This window comes from Ambystoma mexicanum, chromosome 11, assembly GCF_040938575.1.
Source record: "Ambystoma mexicanum isolate Mex_15411 chromosome 11, UKY_AmexF1_1, whole genome shotgun sequence".
Lineage (NCBI taxonomy): Eukaryota > Metazoa > Chordata > Amphibia > Caudata > Ambystomatidae > Ambystoma > Ambystoma mexicanum.
Window position 1 is genome coordinate 829,836,532 of NC_090934.1, and position 24,326 is coordinate 829,860,857.

The following is a 24,326-nucleotide window of genomic DNA, read 5'->3' on the forward strand; positions in this document are numbered from 1 at the left end:
TAAATGAAGACCCAGGGAACTAGAAACACACAAGAAGCCATGTGCCCCTGTAATTTCAGCAATAGGCGTGCTGGAACATACTGCCTCCTGAGAACCCTGTCCAGAACAGCCAGCAAGCGACGGTCCCTCTCCAGGGACAGGAACACCCTCCCCATCCTGGTGCAAACCTGTGCCCCAATGAAAACTAGATCCTGAGAAGCCTCCAGTTGAGACTTCTGCCAGTTCTCCAGGAAACCCCATTCCTGCAATGACTGGCAGACCAATCGGAGATGAGACATGACAGTCTGCCGGCAGGACGCTTTGATCAACCAATCGTCCAGGTAGGGAAATATCTCAATGCCCCGCAGATGCAAGTGTGCCACCAGGGGAGCCACTAGCTTGGGGAATACTCTGGGGGCTGATCGCAGTCTGAACGGGAGCACTCTGAACTGAAAATGTCAGGATCCCACTGCAAAGCGGAAGAACTTCATGTGCCAGGGACGGAGAGCCACGTGGTAATAAGCGTCCTGGAGATCCAGAGATGTCATCCAATCCCCCTTATATAACATTGGAAGAATGTTCTGTAAAGTCTCCATTTTGAAGTGTTCCTTCTGGACGAAGCAGTTCAGGGCTTTGAGGTCCAGAATTAGCCGATACTTCCCCGAAGGTTTGGGGACCAGGAACACACGCGAGTAGAACCCCTGCTCCTGAACAGGGAGAGGAACGGGCATGATGGCCTCCTTTAACACTAATTTGGAGAGAGCGGCGTCCATGGCCAACCTTTTGAGCCGAGACCTGGGAACCACAGTCTGAACCATGCAATGCTGGACAGGAGGAGACAGGAAAAGCACTCGATAACCCCTTTGCACTGTGTCCAGAACCCATGAGTCGGAACACCACCTTTCCCATACTGGAAAAAACTGCAGGAGCCACCCGCCCACCGGCAATTCCAACCCATCAGGACTTAGGAACTGGCCCAGGACGCGAAGAGCGTGGAGGACCCCGACCCTCCTAGCTCTCCGAAAATAATGTGATGAGGAGCCAGGGAAAGACCTGCTGGCCACTGGACCAGCACCAGAGGAAGACTTCTTGGCCGATGAAGGAGGCTTCCGTCGAAGTTTGTCATCATGTTTGTCTGCCCGAAAAACTTTGTGCACCTTATCCTCAAGGGAATCTCCAAAAAGCCTGGACCCAGTGAAAGGAAGTTTCAGGGCAACCGCCTTCTGAGGCCCATCAGTCTTCCAGTCCCTCAGGTGCAAATGCCTCCGGTCAGATACACCAGCCCCCATGGCCATGGCTGAACCACACACCCCATCAAAAGCCAGATCGGCCAAAAGCTCAACCTGTATCTGCATGTCTGTAAGCAAAGGGGCTCAATCAGAGCCTTCATTGACAGCCTTTTTCAACTTCCTGAAACCATTCAACACTGTTTCAGCCGTGTAGGAACCGTAGATATTCGCTCGAAGGGCCATATGTGCCCCTGCATGAACCTTCTTAAGGCCGGAATTAACTCGGCAGTCCACTGGATCCCGGACGGCCGCCTCCTCGGCCGATATAGAGGAGCGACCCACCAGGCTGGCGAGAATATCGTCGACCTCAACTGGATCAGACAGCAAAGTCTCGCCCTTCAATGGGTAAAGTTTGGACATGAAGCGGGGCATTGCAATCGTCTCCGGGTCATGCCATTCCCGGAGGATTTTATCCCGGATATTAGAAACCAATGGCAACCCCTTCCTAGGTGTATGCCTATACTGGTGAATAGAAGGGTCGGTGCCCTCCACTGGCACCAGGGGCTCTGAAAATCCCATGCAATCCCCAACCTGAGCAAGCACCTCCTCCACTCCCTCTCTGTCCAGATGCTTCCCTTCAGCATCAGCCGAAGAGGAACAAGAAGAGGCCGATGACTCAGTGCCAGAAGAAGAGGAGGATGAGGAAGACAGACACCTGCCCTTGTGTCCATGAGTATGTGTGCAACTCCCTCTATGATGCTTAAGTAGCTTCTTCAACTCCTTTCTGGACAGGGAAAAACGCTTAGCCTTCTTCTTTCTCTTTGTGTATAACTCAGAAGAGGAAGATGAAGAACAAGTAGAAGAAGACAGGACCAGATGCCTGCTCTTTGCAGAATGTTTTCCCATGATGAGAATGTCCAAAAATAGTGACCAAAGGAAGCCTGCTTCACCACCAAAGTCCTCTGCAGACTGAACCAAGGCTCCACATACAAACAATTTCCAACGTGCCTCTCCCACATTCAAATAGAGGCCAGAAAGAACAACAACCAATAGGAATATCAACAATTAATTCCAATGGCAACACTGCTTGCAGCGCCAGAGGCGGAACCCACCCACCTCCGGAGCATGTGGATCAAACAAGAAAAAGGAGCCGCCAATCCGTGCACAGCCGCCCATGCAGCATGGCCATGCAACAGGAAGACATGCTCCCAAACTCCTTACCTTTACCCGGGTCTGTTTCCTTGGACCCGGGCCATGATGCCCTGCGCTGGCCAAAGCCCAGCAGAAACCTGGCAAGGCAGCCTGAATCGACCGGGTCCCAAGCCCCACATGGAACCCAGGAGTCTTGCCGCACCTGAGGGAGCCGAAGGCCCCGCCACACAGCCCCACCGGTGGGCCAGCAATCGGAGCTACCCAGCGCCCCGCGCCGGGAAGAAAAAACAAGCCCAACCTGCCAGAGGCAGGAAAAATTTAAAACTAAGTGACGTGGGTGTGGGGGAGGAGTTATAGAAATAAATAGAAATAAAAGAGGGTCCTGTGTCGGAGGCAGGTGCCTGAGGTAAGTACTGGGACGAGGAAGAGTGGACGTGGAGGTAATGTTATGTTGGCCAAAACACAGTGGTGCTACTGCCTCTCCAGCATGGAAACGTAGATCAGACTTCATAACAGTACAAACACATCCGATGAAATAAAATAAAAATGATTGGACATCATAAATCATAAATGTCATTTACCATAAACTCAATTTGATTTACAAATCGGAATCACAAAAATGTATCTTTTTCAACTGCTAAATTGACCAAGAGAAAGATCTCATGTTTTCTTTAACGAAATAAGTCTTTCAAAAGATTCAATAGGTTAGAGAAAAGCAGCAAGCACATGAAAGCATGTTAGCTGAGCGACAGGAGGAAGTGAAATGGGCGATGAACCAGGACTTAATTCAAGAGAAGAACTGCAAACCTGTCTTTTCTCCTTCATGAACACTTCATCGAGATGATCCTCTCCCAGCTGAAGCTGCCCAGCCTCCTTCCCATCCACTGAAGGAAAAAAGGAGGAAGGGAGTGAAGATAAGCAGAACATGCAGACTATATAGGTGTTAAAAGGGGAAAGATATTAAAACACTTCATGTTAAAAAGCACTTCTAAGAGACACCAACTTCATGGTAAATTGACACCAAGCGCTATCTTATTTGAGTTATTAGTCTTCTGACTCACTGTGAAAATATGAGATCTTGAGAATTGGCATGTTCCTCGGAATCTGCCCTGACCAATCAGGTTGCTTCATCTTCTCGTGCATGCCTACACTCCAAGCAAACAGGCAGCCCCGTCTGTCTCTCTGCAGCCTCTCGTTGCCCTTCCGCCTCTTCAGACTCTTACATATTGACATATTCAACATCACTCACCTGCTCCGCTTTCCCAACTGCGCCTTCTTCTCATTTGTAGAAGCTACTATGAAAAGCTCCTTGTAGAGCTTGCTTAACACTTTTGCTTGGAATGAGTGCCTGTTCATCAAAGACAATCCCTTTTAAAAATGTTCCCAGAATGCTAATGGCAATAATAGCCCACGGGGTGGTCTGTACCTAATAGTAACAATATTGCAGCACTCACTAATGACATTTACCTTGGGCAGGCAATCGTTCCGAGATATTACGGCATGGCACCCAGTCAACATAACAAAATGATAAACCTTGCAGAAACAGACAATCCTAGAGCCTCACAATATACAATATAACTTAACAATATAGATTATCTGACAAGATATTCAACTCTTATACCATAGCCTTGATCTGACCATGCCATCAGATGTCCATCTACTATTGCCTATGGCCCTGTGAGCAATTTATGGTCCAAGGCAAAACCAAGGGCCATTCGCCGGGGAAGGATAATTATCCAAAGTGATAATGCCCTCTCCCGAGATCTATAAGGCTATTATAGCACACAGGCTATTTTAGCACAAAGCACAAAGCACATAGTGGTGGTAGCAATACATGTTTTGAAGTTTTTTAAATTGTTTTGATCAAGTAATCAATGTTGCATTAATAGTAAGAAACGTATACAGGCAAAGTAAGCTAATAAATTAAATGGATCTATGAATATTCTTCGAATTTTGTCCTGAATGTCCATTTTTCTGATGCATTTTTAGATGATTTCACTGATTTCTTTTTTATCACAAAAAGCAGGGGTGACTGCATGCATCCACCCTTCATCCCCGATCCCATCCCTATATACCTTCCCCAAACTTAGCCTGAAATTTTTGCGGTAAAAGCAGCAAAGAAATTGTGAAACGAAATTGGCAAAATTAGATAATACCAAATAAATGTGTTTTATTTTGTAGTATTTAAATATTGAGGTGGCCTTCATAATTTGAACAATTCTATTGCAAACTGGGAAAAACTGGAGCAGGTTTAACATACATGTGTATTAGGTGTAATGTCAAAGTAAATGCTTTCTCTTCAAGAAAGTGGAAGGCTTTTCCTATAGTTTAGCTTTTTCTGTGTGTTTTAAATAGGATGTTGTAGCAAAAGAAAGGTACTGGTGAACAGGGAAGTTTCTTGTTGAAATAACTATTGCCTGGAAATGTCGTTATTGTTTCCCAGTCTGCTTTTGAAGGCCAAATATTCAGAAAGAAGTCAATACTAGTAGTTATTGACTGTTTTCTTAAGATTTTGATTGACTAGTAAGAGGTCAATAATGATCTCCATGTGCTGATACCACAGAGTATTCTACATAACTATTTATCAAAGTTATTGCACATTTGTAGAGTGCAGTTTACGATTAGTGGATACTATCAATGAACTTACTTGTCACTTGAATAAAACAACCTGAAACTCTATCCCATCGGTACTAAAACAAGTTACTCCTTGACATGACAAAGGTGGATTTCTTGAGTATGGCTGCTCCCCTTCTCAAATAATCCACCCTTGACCTGGCTGACCCTACAAATGACCGACCGATCACTAATTTCCCCCTTATTATTAACAATTTTTGATAAAACAGCAACCATACAACTTCAATCTCATATCAAACAATATAATATGCTGATGAATCAACAATCAGGCTTTCACCCCATAGGGGCACCGAGACAGCTCGCCTAGATATAAAAGACACTCTCATCCAAATCATGGACCATGGTGATATTACCTTGATGGTGCTACTGGATTTGTCAACAGCCTTGGAAAGCCTAGACCACACATCCTACTACGACATATCGAAGAAATCACCAAAGCATGAATGTGTTCAGAGTCTTCCTGACCAACCGTACATCCAGAGTTTTCTGGTGGATCAGTCTCCTATGCCCTCCGCATCGACTATTTAAAACAAAGACTTAAGCTTCTGACACCTTACGGCCATCAAAGAACAGCCACGTGAACCAAACTACATGCAAACATTTTTAAAAGATCCAGAGCTTTAGGAAAATCCTCATTATCCTTTCTGCCAGGCTCTGGAATTCCCCCCTTTGGAGTCCATCCTTCCACAAAGGATTTATTCGCATTCTAACAAAAAATGGAAACACTCCTCTTTTAATACTGAGAACTTCGGGGATTCAGCTGTTTCCGCTCTCCCCCATCATCTTTGTAGTTGGACGAGTGCTGAAATACCTTTGAGTGGTATCAGATTTTGATTGTCTCTGCAGCGGGAACCAGTGGAGGGAGTTGCGAGCAGGAAAGAGATGAATTTGCAGAATCTTAGAAGGGGGGTGGATCTTAGAAGGGGGGTGGCCTGTAGCATATTGAACTGCTTAAAGTTTGAAATGGGCCTATAGGGGAAGTCTAAGGAAGATGCTGCTTACACAATGACGACTCTAAGATTTTAATGCATTGACGACCAGGTGCATTATTAGGAGAACATAAGCAGGAGAAGCAGGAGCTGATTATGTGGTCAATTTGGGGACTAGGGCAATGCTTGCTTATCAACTGTCAATACATGTATGTCATCCCCCTCCGTCCAATTTATTTCCTTCTCTCATTCACTATCTTCAATTGCCTGCAATCACAGAATCATCTATCATCCCTATCACTCATTCCTCACTCATACATCTATCACTTGTTGCTGTCTGTGTAATGTAACCAAACATTGCACACATTCCCATTTTTGAACTGCAGAGTGTTAGTGGATGACCTTGAATTGGGACCATTTTGATGCTGTAGTGTTCAGTGAACCATGTTTCTTGGACACATTTTCTTACTGGTTCCTCTTCCTTAGAAGAGCATTTTGAATGTATTTATGTTGGATTTGCATTGTATGGTGTGTAATAACTGTGTTGTGTAGGACAGAAATCTTACCAAGTGCTTAAGGTCCCCTCTAAGCCAAGATATCTCAATGACAGTATCCAACTGTGATGGTGTTTTCTCGAACCATCGAAGAAGTTCATTTAAATCTGTGTGACATCCTGATCGTGCATGGAGATGTGACCTCTGAATTCAAATTGAAGATACATCTTGTAGACTGAACTAAGTCATGATTTCTGTACCATATTGGCAAATATATGAATAGAAAAATGAGAGAATACAGGTGCAAGAGAGTCTGACACTATTGTATAGCAAGTATGGGTGGGTGGGTAGGAACTAAAATGGTCACATTAGGGAATATGCAGAAATCGTACAAGAGGAGGTGACCGCTTGGCAAAGGGTGGGTTTCTGATCAGAGAAATAGCTGGCCTAATCATTAATAAGTGAAAAAGAAAGTGGAATGACAAGGATTGGAAGAGTGGAAGGTTTGCAAGTGACATGAAACAGCTCACTGTTTGACTTGGAAATCTTCACGATTCTTAAGGATTATTTATCTTGCTTAGCAGAGAGAATACATTCTTGGGAGAGCAAAACGTGGAGAACTAGAGAGATTTGGCCAATGTGGCATTTTAACAAAGTCACATTGGAAGGGTCGTCTGCAGAGGTTGGAGGGACCCTCAGGGCTAGGGATGTCCATGAGAATCAAGAACGCTGTGCAGAGTAAATACAATAGGGGTCACCTTGAGTCACTCCCTCCTAGTCAACCTACGATGCAGTGTAGTTCAGAGAGAGGACAGTGATGAGAATGGGAACCTATAACCCAGCAGACACACATTTACAAACCATTCTCTTATTTAGAGACAGAGGATTGCATTATTCTACTCAGGATTCCTCTTCAAACTCTGCTATTATACTAGAGCAAAGCAACCTTTACTGGGAAATCTGAAATTGGGTAATACAAATTCTCCACCTCGATGGATGAGCATGCACTCAAAGAATTGTGTTCTTTTTATTTATATGTCAATCAGCTATTCCTCCTCCATGTGCATGCCCTAGAGGTGCTCACGAGAACAGACAGGGACTGACGCAGACCACAGTGGTGCTGCAAAGAGCAATTAAGTTATCCCCAAAAGCAAGGACGAGTAAGAAGGGTCTTGCTGATTTGGGTGTGAAAGTATCATATAAGGGAGAATTGGGGGCAACTTACGGCCAGAGGTTTACAATATCAGCACTAGAAACACTTACTAATTAACATATGTCCAGATAACCAATGATAGTTTGTAATCAATCAGGAAAGCCACATTTAAAATTCAGCCAATAGACATGGACAAATACCAAGGTCTTGGGAAGAAGGTGGCAGGGCCAGTACACCCAGAATTAACATTAACACAGTTTTAGTATGTTTAATTTTTATATGTAGTTGTGTCAACAAACAGAGATAAGGTCCCAATAAATCAATGTATTACATGGACATTTTTAATTTATCAAATACAAAAATATATATGCAAACTTTATTATGATACTAATACATATCTATAGCTTAAAAACACAATTATTCAACAAAAGTACAAAACATCAGGCTCATACCCTAATAATCTCCACATTCATTCCCATACATTCTCGCAAGATAGCAATGGCTTTTCTCATTGTTCGTGTAAATCAAAAATTCATATTACACATAGCTCATGAAAATCATTGTACCACATATTCCGACCCTATCTTTACTACTGGTGTTGTAAAATAGTTTGTTATAATTTCAAACTCTTTATGTAGTCGACACGTGTTTCAGTCTCCTGGAACAGACAATAAGGTCCCTTTTTTTTTTTAAACCTTCCTCAGGACGTAAGGTCAAGATTGGTTGTCTTGCCTTTCATGGACTGGAGTAAGCCTCACCATATCTCACTCACCTTCGGGCGCTTAGTTCGGAAGTGCAGTGATGTAATGGAATAAATCCCTCAAAGGTGCCAGGAGTACTTCTGGTCAATTCAAAATCCAGAACCCAACTCGAGTCCCGTGCTTGGTTTTTTTCGATTTGGAAACAGCTCCCACAGGACTACAATAGATATGCGTCCGCTATTTCAGTCATTGTGAATCCCTTCTCTTATAATATGATTGTGCTCATGGACTTTGCAACGGGAATGTGCTGAGTTAAGTCAGACATGACGTCCCAAATGCACTGAATTTCAGAGGTTTTATTGTGATACATTTGGCAACTTAACTAAACTTTAACTAAAGTTTTATCAGTGAATTTCAAGGGTTTTGTTATACCATAGTTTTGTTTCTGTGCCACTGCCCATGGGTACTACAGATAGCCATGGTTATCTGTAGTTATTAGAAACCCACGGTTATTGGGAGAAATGACAACAGAAATGCTTCTCTGGCCTCGCACACACTCATCAAGTGCCCCCCTCATCTGTTCCTGCTCTCTTCACTACCCTCAAGGCCTCACCTCCCCAGCCCTCTCCCATTCCCCCAACACTCATTGTTCCCGTGTGACGCAATTTAATTCCTGCTCACCTTTTCTCCTGTAGCTGCGGTTATCCAGCCGAGCAACCGCAGCTATGGGAAATCGACTATGCTCTTAACTTGGTACTTCACTGCCCTCCAACTCCCAACTTTCACATTGTGTCATCACCCACCTATAGCCTAGTGACATTTAGTTGTTTTACTTACTCCAAGTGGCCTTTTTCTGCTTTTATTTTTGGGTAGCCGTGATTATAACCGTGGTTACCTCTCACATTTCTGAAAAGCCTCTTTCCTGCAAAGCACCATAGGAGATATCTCTATAATTTTGAGAGAAGGGGACATCCCCTTCTCCCCAAACATTTATAAAAGTACTGTATGCAATAATCCCAGACCCACAAAGGATCACCAGTCAACGCTACATGCCCAAGTTGTTTCAGACATGGTCCAATTCCACCAAGTGGTTTTCATTGTCCGGCCAAGCAAACATTGACCTTTGTTGCCTACTGCAAAATGAATGGGGACTAGGCTGAAACTGCTTTTTTTTTCCTTAACAGATCTTTCCCAAAAATCTCAGTCTGGGGAGGTGTGTGTGTATGTGTGAGGGGAGGGGTGTGCGTACAAAATTATCTTCAAAAGTTCAGTCAAATTCATCATACGAGGCAAAAGTTAATAGCAATTCATTGTTTGATTTCCTATGGAACTCACCACTCAACTTAACTATATTGCGGGAACCGCTGCACTATAATATATATATATATATATATATATATATATATATATATATATATATATATATATATATATTCAGTGAAAAAACTTTGTTAAAGGGACGTTATGGTTAAGTTGCGCTACTAAAAACCTATGAAATTCAGTGAAAAAAACTTTGTTAAAGGGATGTAATGGTTCCAAGTAAAACCGAAAAACCCTTGAAATTCGCCAGTTATGGTAAGCTAAGCAACCATAACTCGCGCCACCACTGTGCACTGCTAAGAATAACACCCACAACATCAAAGATCTTTAATAATTCCTCCCCATGTCTAGGGATGATAAAATAAAACACAGAAATGACGCATTTCGCTAAGTATGCATAGCTTGTTCACACACAAATGTTAAGTGGTATGCACAGCAATTTATACATTCTCTCTGGTCCTAGCAATGTTTTTGTAAGTCCATCTTTACCGCTTACAGCTAGCTTCAATGCTCATGTTGCCCATGAAAAAACAGTTGGTCATCTTGGCACTTGTTGCAAAACTAGTAACAAGAGCACCCAATACATCGCAACCACCAGTAGCATCACATTTAAACAATACCCAAAAGAAAACATCTCTTTCAACATTTCACTGAACAATACAGCCAAAGCTTGATGGAGTTAGCATGTGCAGGCATAGATTTTATTATTTAGGCAGTACACGTACTATGATATACTCCACATATTACCAAAAACCTACATTGAACACATTGGGCCTCATTCCGAGGTTAGTGCTAGTCATGGCCTAATTAGCGCCATGACTAGCACCATTACCGGTACAGTGTCCGCCCTGGTTCAATGGGGACTTACCGGTCTAGTCCGACCTTTGCGGGACCGGTAAGTCCCCATTGAAAATGCCATTCCCCATTCCCATTTGAGCCCGCATAGGGCTCAATGGGAATGGGGAGGGTGCTAATAACGGTACCGTAAATTCCGGTACCGTTATTAGATTTGAAGTCCCTTTTGCGGGTCCCGTCCTTAACGCCTGCTAAAACCAGGCGTTAAGGAAGGACCCGCAAAGGGACCTCGGAATAGGGCGCAAAGGGATTACCGGCACCGGTGTCATTACCGGTGCCTGGTATCCCTTTGCGCCCGGGTCGTAATTACCCCTAATGTGTCCAATGTACATGTTCTAAAGTGCTACGTGCAGATGGAAGGAGACCAGTACCCAATAAAGTGTCTAGTGTGCATGTTGTAAAATGATGGGTGCTAATGGTAGATGCTAATGTATAGTAAAGTGTCAGGTGCTCTTAAAGATGGCCAAGATGTTCATCCTGCCGCTCACTAGAAATATTGCAGCATTGTAAAGTGCCTCGTGGAAAAGTATTATAAAGTGACTGATGCTTATGGGAACTGACCAAAGGTTGCCAAGACACCTGTACATTTTACAGATGGAAAACGAAGTGCCTAGTGCTATGACGAGCTACGATGAAGCTTCTAACGTGCCTCGTGCTATCTGGAAATTGATCCAACTACCAGGGCATTATGAGTTGTCTAGTGCATTTGCATTACAAAAGTGACTAGTGCTCACAGTAAATGCCTGAATGTCACCAAGACACCAAATAGGTGTATAAATACAAAATAAAGTGCCTAGTGCTATGCACAACTACCATTTAAGTTGAACAAACTGCCTTGTGACATCTGGGATATTCTAAAGTATCACCAGGATGTGGTCATCAGTTAAGCAACTGAAATTACACCCAACAGTCACAGTGACTACTCATCCTAACAGTCCCTCAAAATAAGCAATACTTGTCACAGAAAATGGCCAGCTGTGAACCTAGTAAAAACTCCCCACAGAGAATAACCAATTGAACCTACACAGACCACAAACATAAATCTCCAATTCATATATATTACATGGCCACAGTAGTGGCCATGTAGTTATGGATACGTTGCTGTTTCCATAGGAAGAGCACTTTTTGGGCATCTTATAACTTCGCTTCCCCTGGACGAATCCTCACCAAACTTTGCAAAAAAAGTATATGGCCCACTTGCAAAGTTTGGTGAGGTTTGGTCCGGGGGGGGGGGCAAAGTTATAGGGGGGTCCCAAAACTTCTTTTTTTCCCATAGACCTAATGGGAAAAACTTTGCTCACGCCTACAGCCCAAACCGCTGGACGGCTTGGTCCCAAAAGCGTGCTTTTTTTTATTTCGTGTAAATCCGTCCAGTAGTTTTTTTAAAAAATGACAAAAATGTAAGTGAAATAAATTAGTGATATCTGTGTCCGCTTCGCGGACACACTTCCCTGTTCGCTCCGCGGACAGGACGGGGTTTGGGCAAGCGCTTGCGTGATGTCCGGGGACATCTGACGTGCTTTGCTATTGGCTGCCGTGAAGCGTGCAGTGCGTCGTATTGTGAGAGACGCCGCCATCTTTGTTCATCGGTTCATCTGAGCGTTGCACAGTTAGCTCCGAATGTTCCTCCTGTTCCCACAACCCCCCGCTCATGACCCGTGTCTCTCTCTCCCATTCCCCCACCCCCGCTCATGGCCTGTGTCTCTCTCCCATTCCCCCACCCCCCGCTCATTCTCCCCTGTTCCCCCCACCCCCCGCTCAGGCCTGTGACTCCCTCCCATTCCCCACCACCCCCGCTCATGGCCCGTGTCTCCCCTGTTCCCCCCCACCCCCGCTCATACCTCGTGTCTCACTCCCGTTCCCCCCACCCCCCACTCATGCCCTGTGTCTCCCCTGTTCCCCCCACCCCCCGCTCATGCCCCGTGTCTCCCTCCTTTTCCCCCCAACCCCCGCTCATGCCCCGTGCCTCCCCTGTTCCCCCCACCCCCCGCTCATGCGCCGTCTCCCTCCTTTTCCCCCCACCCCCGCTCATGTCCCGTTTCTCCTTCCTGTTCCCCCCACCCCCCGCTCATGTCCTGTGTCTCCCTCCTTTACCCCCCACCCCCCGCTCATGCCCCATATGTACCCTGTTCCATCCCACCCCCGCTCTTGCCCCATGTCTCCCTCGTGTTACCCCCCCACCCCTGCTCATGCTCCGTGTCTCCCTCCTTTCCCCCCACCACCCGCTCATGCCCTGTGTCTCCCCTGGTCCCCCATCCCCTGCTCAGTCCTGTGTCTCCCTCCTTTCACCCCCCACCCCCTGCTCATGCCCCGTGTGTGCCCTGTTCCCCACCCCCCGCTCATGCCCTGTGTCCCCCCTGTTCCACCCTACCCCCCGCTCATGCCCCGTGTCTCCCTCCCGTTCCCCCCAACCCCCGCTTATGCCATGTGTCTCCCTCCTGTACCCCCCAACCCTCGCTCATGCCCTGTGTCTCCCCTGTTCCCCCCACCCCCTGCTCATGCCCCGTGTCTCCCTCCATTTCCCCCCACCCCCCGCTCTTGCTCCATGTTTCCCTGTTCCCCCCACCCCCCGCTCATGCCCTGGCCAGGGTTCAGTCTACAAATAAAATAAAATGTTTAGTTTTTGACTGTTACTGAAGAAAACCATGTGGCCTAGAAATGTCAGCAAAAGAAAAAAGAGTGAGCCAGACATGTGATGTCATCAGTGATGTCATCAATTACATTTGTGATGTCATCTTTGATGTTGTGGGTGTTAGTCTTAGCAGTGCACGGTGGTGGCGCGAGTTATGGTTGCTTAGCTTACCATAACTGGCGAATTTCAAGGGTTATTCGGTTTTACTTGGAACCATAACATCCCTTTAACAAAGTTTTTTCACGAATATATATATATTCAGTAAAAAAAAACTTTGTTAAAGGGACGTTATGGTTAAGTTGCGCTACTAAAACCTATGAAATTCAGTAAAAAAAGTTTGTTAAAGGGACATTATGGTTAAGTTGCGCTACTAAAAACCTATGAAATTCAGTAAAAAAACTTTGCTAAAGGGACGTTACTGTTCCAAGTAAAACCGAAAAACCCCTCAAATTCACCAGTTATGATAAATTAAACAACCATAACTTGCGCCACCACTGTGCACTGCTAAGACTAACACCCAGGACATCAAACATGACATCACAAATGTCATTGATGACATCACTGATGACATCACATGTCTGGATCCCCTTTTTTCCTTTACTGTCATATGTAGGGCACATGGTTTTCTTCAGTAACAGTCAGGAAATAAAAATTGAAAAGGTCCTATATTTGTAGAGTTATCCCTCAAGTATGTTCTTACAGTAATTCCCTTAGGGTTCAGTCACATCATATGAAACATATACATAAGGAAAGACACAGGTTTGAAAGACAGCAATGGTTTCTGTGCATGAAGATAATCAGTAGGGTTATCAGCACTTTCTGATAGTTCGTTTTTTTTTTATTACTGTACTTTCCCTGTATATATTCATATTGTATACATTGTACTCACACTACTTTCCTTAGGGTGCAGTCACATCATGTGATACATAGGGTATGTAGCACCTTTGAAACAGAGCAATCATTTCTCTGTATAAAGATAATCAGTTAGGTTATGAATTGATAATCAGTTAGGTTAGGTTTCTGCTACTACTGCTGCTTTTTTGCTTACTTCACTTTCCCTGTATATACTCATATTTGTATGTGTTGTTGTCTCTGTGTTGTGGCTGTAATAATGCAATTATGTAGTAAGCAGGTTTTATTAGCTACTTATTACATGTTTCACAGTACGCAAAACTGTAATAAGAAAGTAGTTATCATTTCAGTATTCAATATGACAAAATTATGAATATTGTACCTCCATCATGTATGCTGCACACAATGCCTATGTTTCTACATGAACAGCTTAGTATACTTGATAGAATTTCATAATAGAATGTTATTTATATCAATGCATTGCTTAATGCACTAAGTAGCACATGATATTTATTCCAATGATCTTTAACACTTTTTTGTCAACATTATAATAAGAATCCCTTGGACAGACTTTTCATGAAAAGTAAATGCACATGTGATGTCATCAATGACATTTGTGATGCCATCTTTGATGTCCTGGGTGTTAGGTTCTTTAATTTACCATAACTGGTGAATTTCAGGGGTTTTTCGGTTTTACTTGGAACCGTAACGTCTCTTTAGCAATGTTTTTTACTGAATTTCATAGGTGTTTAGTAGCGCAACTTAACCACAACGTCCCTTTAGCAAAGTTTTTTTACTGAATTTCATAGGTTTTTAGTAGCGCAACTTAACCATAACGTCCATTTAACAAAGTTTTTTTACTGAATTTCATAGGTTTTTAGTAGTGCAACTTAACCATAACATTCCTTTAACAACTTTTTTTACTGAATTTCATAGGTTTTTAGTAGCACAACTTAACCATAATACCCCTAACTTTATATACATGTAACACAGAACATACTGAACCCCCTGCTACTGAATTTGATGGCAGCAGACTCTTCGTATGTCCGCGGAGAGACGCAGACAACAGCGACACTACCCAAAAACTCAGGGGGTATCTTAAATTGTTATATCATGCCATATGAACACTTCACAAGTTCACAAACCAGCACACATACACATTATATGTAGTAATAAATAAGAAGTGTAACCTATATATGTAACACATCAACCATTTATTTAAATACCATATGTACTAAAATGGAATATACCAAAAGAAGAAAGATAGGCTTCCAACATAATTACCTCACAGAAACTGCACAACTAGGGGCAACAGCAGAGCTACAAACCAGTAAGAACACAATTTGCCAGAAGCTAGTAAGTGTACTTCATTGTTCTTATATATTTGTAAAATTTCTGTATAAAATACAAAAAAAGTGATATAATTTTCTTTTCTCACAGAAATGTCCAGTACTTTAGAATGACTTGAGGAGAATTTCCCATGTGAGGAAATGTCTGAAGATAGTGAGCCTAATGGTAGACACTTCTCTATATAAACCAATTAATAAGTATTACTTTATATACACTTAACATATATATCTTTTTTCTTGTACAGACCATACAAACATTGAAAATAGTACACCAAAAGATATATTGGATAAGACTCTCCAGCGCATGAAAGACGAAATGGAAATCCTCATGGCAAATTTCAACAATTTGAAAAACCTTGTGGAGGATCACTTGAAAGAAAAAATTAGATACAATTGTCCCACAAGTACCCGTCCCCCCTCTCCATATCCCAGTCAATTATCCCCAAACCCTCTCCACGAACAAAAAACGTTTTGATGAGACTTCCATCCCTTCATCTCCTCCTATCAATCCTCTTGAAACCTCCAATTCTCATGTGTTTGCCTCAGTTTCTACCTCCCCTTCTCTTTCATAAATTTTACATCTATATATAATAAAGCAAAATTATTATATGTGTCCTAATTCAGTTCTTGTTTTTTTTTTTTTTTTAAAGCAGTTGAGGTGTCCGCTGGGTGTCCGGGATGTCCGTAATCAAACGAAAATGGGGGCGTCCTAAGGACACTATACCTGTCCGTACTGTTTGCAGGCAAGTCAAAACTGTTCTAAGAACACACTCGGTGTCCGGGATGTCCGTAATTAACCAAAATGGAGGTGTCCTAAGAACACTATACCTGTCCGTAATGTTCGCAAGCAAGTTCAAACTGTTCTAAGAACAGACTCGGTGTCCGCGATGTCCGTAATTAATCAAAATGAAGGTGTCCTAAGGACACTATACCTGTCCGTACTGTTCTCAGGCAAGTTGAAACTGTTGTAAGAAAACACTCGTTGTCCGGGATTTCCGAAATTAACCAAAATGGAGGTGTTCTAAGAACATTATGCCTGTCCGTAATGTTCGCAAGCAAGTCGAAACTGTCCTAAGAACACACTCAGTGTCCGGGATGTCCGTAATTAACCAAAATGGAAGTGTCCTAAGAACACTATATCTGTCTGTAATGTTCACAAGCAAGTTGAAACTGTTCTAAGGACACATTTGGTGTCCGCGATGTCTGTAATTAATCAAAATGGAGGTGTCCTAAGGACACTATAACTGTCCGTACTGTTTGCAGGCAAGTTGAAACTGTTCTAAGAACTCACTCGGTGTCCGGGATGTCCACAATTAACCGAAATGGAGGTGTCCTAAGGACACTATACCTGTCCATATTGTTTGCATACAAGTTGAAATTGTTCTTAGAACACACTCGGTGACCGGGATGTCCAATTAACCAAAATGTAGTTGTTCTAAGGACACTATACCTGTCCGTACTGCCTAAAGACCATCTACGCACATGTGCACCACACCCGTAAATTCTCCGAACATCGTGCCTGTCCGTTAGTGTTCGCGTCTTCTTACACAACACACCCACCAAACTTTACTGACCAATCAATTCCTCTGCTCATTCTCATTTGCATGCCTCTCCACCCCAGAATCCCTGTATGTAATACGCAGTGTCCGCGGACTTCCGTTATGTCCGTGGACATATCGTAACCTAGACAGCCCTTCTACCATTTCCACTTCTCTCTCTGTGCCATTTCCTCATTGGATCCAGCTAAACAGTCACACAACCATCCACCAATCACATCCAAGATCTCTACATTTAACTGCATCATCAGAGTTCAGCACTTCAAATGCACTGTAGATTACTCTGAGTACAAGTCTCATATCATTGGAAAGCACCTACTACAAAAACTACTGTACAAGTATCCAAGATTTCTACTTGCAGCTGCATGCATATCCACATGCATGAATACAAACTACACGTATGCATATTTTCTGCACAGTACATGTACAACTCTTATGAATGCATATAAACAGAGTAACTGCCACTTAATCTGTATGACCTATAAAATGAACTTACTGTCATTTTTCCCATCTGCTATAATCAACTGTCACTTCCAAACCTGTCAGCTGTGTGTGTAAAAATGTGTTTAGATAGCAATCTAAAATATTATAATATTAGAAGATGGGAGAAATAACAGTATAATTGTAGAAAAACACTAAGTAGTGTATTATAAAATTACACACAGCCAGAATAAGGTCATGCACCTTCATACACTCACACAGATAGACAGTAACATTGAAAAACTCCCAACTGCAATAACACCACTGCCTGTAAATCACATCCTTTTGATTTATTACCCACACCTTCACAAATGAATACATTCCATGCTTTTCTATACAGTATCTGCCATTTACCTAAAATTGCAAAATAAGTATATCATTATTTTTTCTGTCTCCTAACATCCAATAACACAGCCTTAAGAAACCAAGCGAGTTTCATACACTTCCTATTCTACTCATTTGCAAAGCATGTTGAACTAACATATTTTAAATAAAATATAAAGACTGCACATAGTCAAAGGAAACTGCATACTATATACACACAAAATTACTAAATTCTTTCCTTTACAATTACAGTGAAGACAACTCTCCTGAAAAGCAGCAGAACCCGAAGTAAAAACAACAACTCAGAAGAAACCTAATCATTCCACACAAAAAAGTAAGTACAATACTACTATAATATTCTTGCTGTTACTCAAACACACTGTGTGGTTGATTCATGGAATTTGTGCACCAAAATAAAAAAGATTAGTGCACCATTCTGCCCACAAATCCCCATTTGTTAAACAGGGATTTGTAGGCAGAATGCCGCACAAATCCCTGTGTTTTTAGCACACAAACTACCAGCTCAGCCTCTAGAATGTTAGTATTGCAGAATAAACAACTGTTTTAATTCTATACCATTAGATTTAGTATTTGTGCTTCTCCTCACAACTAGCTTACTTTGTACTGTCATCTGAACTCCAGTATAGTAACACACAAATACAAGAATAGCCCTCCCAATTAGTTGTAGCTGCCCAATGCACAATCACACACCATCACATACATCTCTACCATCATACTCAGACACTCATGCACACAGCACACATGCATCGCAGAACACCACAACCCATACCTTCTTTATTTTTTTCAACAGACCGAAAAGAATGTCTACCAAAAAGCAAGTCCGTAGAAAACAACGTAGAGTAGAGCAAATGAAAAAGAAGTATCCAAAATAAGCATCCATCTCCAACAGAATTTGTACAAAACGTTCAAACAAAACCGCTAATACAGTCACTTATCAAAAAAAAACATGCTTCAAGTACAGAAACTTTGCCTCCTCTATCAAAATGTAAAACGAAACAGAAAACGATTATCAAGAATTCAGCTACCACTACTGCTAAAACTGCTCCAATAAATTTTGATATAATGGCAAGCAAGCATACACAAAAACATATTTTAGCAAAAATGTTCAGCCACAGAGTCCTTCAAAATCTTATAAAAACAGGAGAGAAATCATATACAACCCTTAAAACCTACTGTAGAAAATTACTATTAGAAGCTTTGATAGACAGTGCAATACTTCTCAAAAGAAAATTATTTATTTTAGCGTTAAAAAGAATGAAACCACTAACAAAACTAATTACTAAATTACAAAAAGACTTATCAACAAAAATAACTTTTTAAATATCTGTGGAGGTGAATGGAGTCACACCACAAACACAGAACCATATTTTAAAGAAGAAGCATACAAACAAAAGCAAAGCAAACAAATAAAATTGCTATGCATAGCAGTGGACGAGGTTATGAAAAAATTAATAATACCATAATGGAACAAGCAATACTGCTTACAAAAATATCCCCTGAAAACTCAGAATTACCTCTCCATTCAACTGGACCAAAACATCCAGTATACAAATGGTCATGAACGTCTATGTGTAACATTCCCAAAAAATCTTTCAAATCTTAACGCCAATTCCTCAATCAGTATGTGAAAGGCAAAGACAAAATCAAAATGAAACTGCTGCAAAATATGGATACCTGTCCAGTACGTAAATACACAGGGCTTCAAGGACATTCGTTAGCCTGCATTTCAGGACCTATTTGCAAAAGCACCTTCCATCATATCAAAATGATATCAACACATCATCCAACTATAAGAAATCTAGTCTATAAACTGTACTATACTAAAAGTCCTGCATAAGCACTAGCCAATTTAAATAACAATCTTCTACATGGTACAGCCAAAGAACTACTTGAAGAAATTGACCATATCCTGAAAAAATATTTTGTAAGTGAAAGCCACTTAGAAAATGCAATACCTTTACAACAAACAAGCAACAATTGTACACATGGCAACCTTCTACTACACACATACAAAAAAGAAATACTAACATTTAAAAGTACATCCGCTAAAATACCAAACCCTGTGTGTGTGTGTGTTGCCACAGAACTTTTCATAAAACTAACACAAAAACTAAAGACATAACATACAAAATATTTGACAATGAAGATTGTAAATGGTTTGAATTAGTTCTCTACCTTATAGCAGAAAACAAATACAAAATAACTGGCCCTTTAATACTTTGCAGTTACTGCACTACAAAACTTGACAACAACCAAACCCCTTCACGTGCTATCAGAAATAACTTAGAATTATTCCCACTACTAAAACCCCTACAACAACTCAATTAATATGAGAGCATAATAATTCAAACAGTACACCCATTTCAAGCAATAATACGCCTTTGACCAAAAACATCAAAATTACCTCCCTCTGAATTGGTGAAAGGCATTCGTGGCAAAGTAGTTTATTTACCATTAGATCTGACAGAAAATGTGCACACTCTAGGAGTGCAGCGTCCAATAGAACAATCTTTAATTATTTTAGTAAATGGTGTACCAACAAAGGACAAAACAATTTGGCAACAACTTGTCGACTTACATAAAGTTAGACAAGCCTTGCAATATCTAAAAGACAATAATGAGTATGACAAAGAAATAAATATTGAAGAAAACTTAAGGGGAACAACTGAAATAATCCAAGAGTCGCGAGAAACTTGTCAATTTGAACTTCTGGATCCAGCTGCAGTATCCAATATTTTAGACCATTATACAATTCAACCATTGCACTCTAAAGACAGCATAGATGATGCACTAGAAATGTACCAAATTCGACAAACCAAAGGATCACCAATGAGCATATGGGAAAAAAGTATAGAAGCATGTGCTTTTCCTCTACTATTTCCTACTGGCAAAGGAGGAAGATACAATGATAGACCCACTCAAATAACAGCATTAGAATACCGCTCATTACGAATGTATTCTGAAGATCCCAGATTTAGACAAAATGTGGAATACATATTCCACCTACTCTTTGAAAGTGAACTAGCAACTCTATGTTACGGAGTTGCACACATATTGAAATCGGGAAAACAGTTTCAAAATATGTCAGCTACGCAATTAATACAAAAAGTGCAAGAAAAAGATGAGGTTTTATAATCAAGTATTACAAATCTGTTTGCAAACATGCATGGTACAAAAGAATACTGGTTCCGACGTCACGGAGATGTACGTTGTATGATCAGAAACCTTGGACCACCCACTTGGTTTGGTACATTAAGTTATGCAGAATATGCATGGGAAGATTTACATGATTTCCTAAGTATATCAAACAAAAACAAAACAAACATAGATATACTATTACCTGGAGAACTTTGCTCTCTAGATCCTGTTAATGTTTCAAGATATTTCCACCATCATTTCATTGCTATGCTACACTTTATTTGTAATAAAACTGTTCCTCCACTCAGAGAAGTGCAACACTTCTTTTGGCGAAAAGAATATCAAGCCGGAGGAGCACCACATATCCACATGCTTTTATGGATTAAAGATGCTCCTAAATTTGGTCAGGACAGTGATGCCACTGTTTTGCAGTTCATCCAAAAATATGTCACTTGTAAAATCCCTTCACAAACAACAAATATTGACCTTCATGCACAAATTGTACAATTTCAAAGACACAAATGTGGCCAATATTGTCGTCGCAAATACAAAAAGAAAGGGAAATACTACACCAAAAGCCGGTTTGGTTTCCCTAGACCAGTTACAGAAACAGGTGAAGTAAACAACTTCATGTCTTCAGTTAGACATAGTGTTAAAGGTAAATCACCTAAGAACATGTAATACATAAAAAGAACAGAAGAATCAAAATATACCAATGATTACAATCAAATCATTGCCCACTTATGGAATGCAAACATAGATGTGCAGTACATTGCAGACAATTCCACTGCAGTTGCACGATATGTTACAGCATACTTAACAAAAGCAGAAAAAACAGAGCTTCAAGACCTCTGAAATGACCTATCATCAGACAAAACACTATCTCAGAAATTGTACAGCTTAGGCATAAAAATGCTCTCTCATAGAGAATGTGGGGCCTACGAAGCTGCAGATCGTTTAACCGGTACTGCTTTGTATGGAAAATCTGAAAATATAGTATGGCTAAGTCTTGGTCCTGCTAAATCTAGAAAAAGAGTTCTCAAATCATATGACGACATAGAAACAATAGCCAAAAATTATCCAAACAGCCAAGACATTTTGAAAAACATTTTACTAGACACATACTACCCGAACAGGAGTACCACTTTGGAAAACATGTCTCTATACCACATAGCTCAAAACTTTGCATACAAAAATAATATAAAACCCGATGAAAACAAAGGTAGATATAGAGTGACAGATTGTCAAGGCAGCTTAGTAAAACTTACCAAACGAAGCTTAATTAATCATATCAAATTGTCATTAAAAACTCCTCAACAGAAAGAACTATATTGCATGTCCCTGCTACAACTTTTTAAACCATGGAGAAAAGAAGAAGAGTTACTAGATAACTATGACTGCTACGAAGACACTTTCAAAGCAAATGAAAGCACTATCACCAATGTGAACTTCATGCAGTACAAAACAATGTTGCAAAATGAACAGCAACATGAAGAAGAATTCCAGGCCCAACTAGATAAGGACACTCCCGACAGTAGTCAACCTTCTGTAACAGGAAGCCAAGAACCATTGGGACAGCCACTGATAGCAAATGAGGCAGAATTAACTATGACAGAAGTAGATAACACCATGTGTCACTATGAAGAAGATACAGAAGACTTAACTGCACTACAATCAAAACTAAACAGAGAGCAGTGCACCATTTTTGAAGAAGTAACAAAAGAAATTGCACATGGTGTACAACATGAAAATAAAGAATGTACCTCCCAAAATTACAAACCCATACTATTATACGTCAGTGGTGAAGCTGGTTCAGGTAAAACATTCTTAATCAAAATCATCAGCAAGTTCCTTCAACAATTGACAAACAACAACTGTCAGCTGTTGTAACTGCCCCCATAGGTTTAGCTGCCTACAACATAGGCGGTGTCACTTTACACTGATTACTACTCCTTCCAGTAGAACACCAAAACAAATTAGATTATTACAAACTTTCTACAGAAGCTGCAATGGAACTACGGAGAGTTTTGAAACAAATGAAAATGATACTAATAGATGAAATGAGCATGGTGTCCAACCTAATGTTGGCTTTGATTCATCTCAGATTGCAAGAAGTACTTAAAACAAACTACGAAGAACTCTTTGGAGGAAAACACATTATTGTTTTCGGAGATCTTCTTTAATTGACACCAGTGAAAGGTGAACCTATTTTTAAAATGTTAGGACACAAACTCTGCTATAAAACTATTGGCAGCATAGGAAATGTCAACCTTTGGCAACATTTCCAATACAAAGAATTAACAGAAAACATGCGCCAGGCAGCCATACATCCAAGACTCTAGGCCCTAGCTGCAACCACTGCAGCATATCACACCCATAGATCACACCCATAAAATCAAACATTTTTTACTATGATCACACCCATAGAATCAAACATTTTTAACTAGGCCTCATGGCATTATTTATGTCCGCGGACACCTTCGGTGTCCTTAGAACAGTTTCAACTTGTCTTCGAACAATACGGACACGTATACTGTCCTTCATTTATTTGCGGACATCCCGGACACAGCGTGTGTTCTTAGAACAGTTTCAAATTGCCTGCGAACAATACGGACAGGTTTACTGTTCTCAGGACACCTCCATTTTCATTTATTTGCGGACATCCCGGACACAGCATGTGTTCTTAGAACAGTTTCAACTTGCCTGCAAACAATACAGGCAGGTATAGTGTCCTCAGGACACCTACATTTTCATTTATTTACGGACATCCCGGACACGGCGTGTGTTCTTAGAACAGTTTCAACTTGCCTGAGAACAGTACGGACAGGTATAGTGTCCTTGGAACATCCCTATATGGGACGATTGCGGACATCAAGGACAGCGCTACTGTCCGCGGACACAACGAACACAACAGCGGTGCCTACCACCTAAATAGATACAATATTTGAACCGTCTCTTACCCCCCCCACCATCCCCAAACAGTCTTACAGACCAACACACTTGACAAAATTGTATTTCCCCACCATTTGACACTGCGCTGTCCGCGGATACAAGATGGCGGGCATTTTCAAAAATCGGACACACTTCACGCTCTTCACCATCCAATCAGAGGACACGTCACATGTCCGCGGACATGACGCAAGCTGTTTGACCAATCAGGACACTGTCCGCGGAGCGAACGGGGAAAAGTTTCCACGGAACGAACATAGATATCACTAATTTATTGGACCTACTTTTTGGTCATTTTTTAAAAAACTACTGGACGGATTTTCGGTGAAAATCCATCCAGCGGTTTGGGCTGTAGGCATGAGCAAAGTTTTTTCCCCATTCAGTCTATGGGAGAAAAGACATTTTGGGACCCCCCTATAACTTTGCCCCCGCTGGATAAAACCTCACCAAACTTGCCATATACTTTTTTTTGCAAAGTTTGGTGAGGATTCGTCCATGGAGAGCGAAGTTATAAGCCGCCCAAAAAGTGCTCTTCCTATGGAAACAGCAACTTAACCATAACTACACGGCCACTAGCGT

General features: G+C 41.5%; 1 protein-coding gene across 2 annotated transcripts in view; it reads right to left on the bottom strand.

Annotated features, from left to right (window-relative positions):
* The window catches only part of USH1C (USH1 protein network component harmonin), an 844,250-nt gene that overhangs the window by 248,610 nt on the left and 571,314 nt on the right, over positions 1 to 24,326 (bottom strand). Inside the window, exon 15 of one of the 2 annotated variants that reach the window (XM_069623780.1) lies at positions 3,168 to 3,244. The exons of the other annotated variant lie outside the window; for it this stretch is intronic. Within the exon in view, the coding sequence (XP_069479881.1) occupies positions 3,168 to 3,244 (77 nt within the window). The remainder of the gene's footprint in view (positions 1 to 3,167; positions 3,245 to 24,326) is intronic. 2 annotated transcript variants of the gene reach the window in all.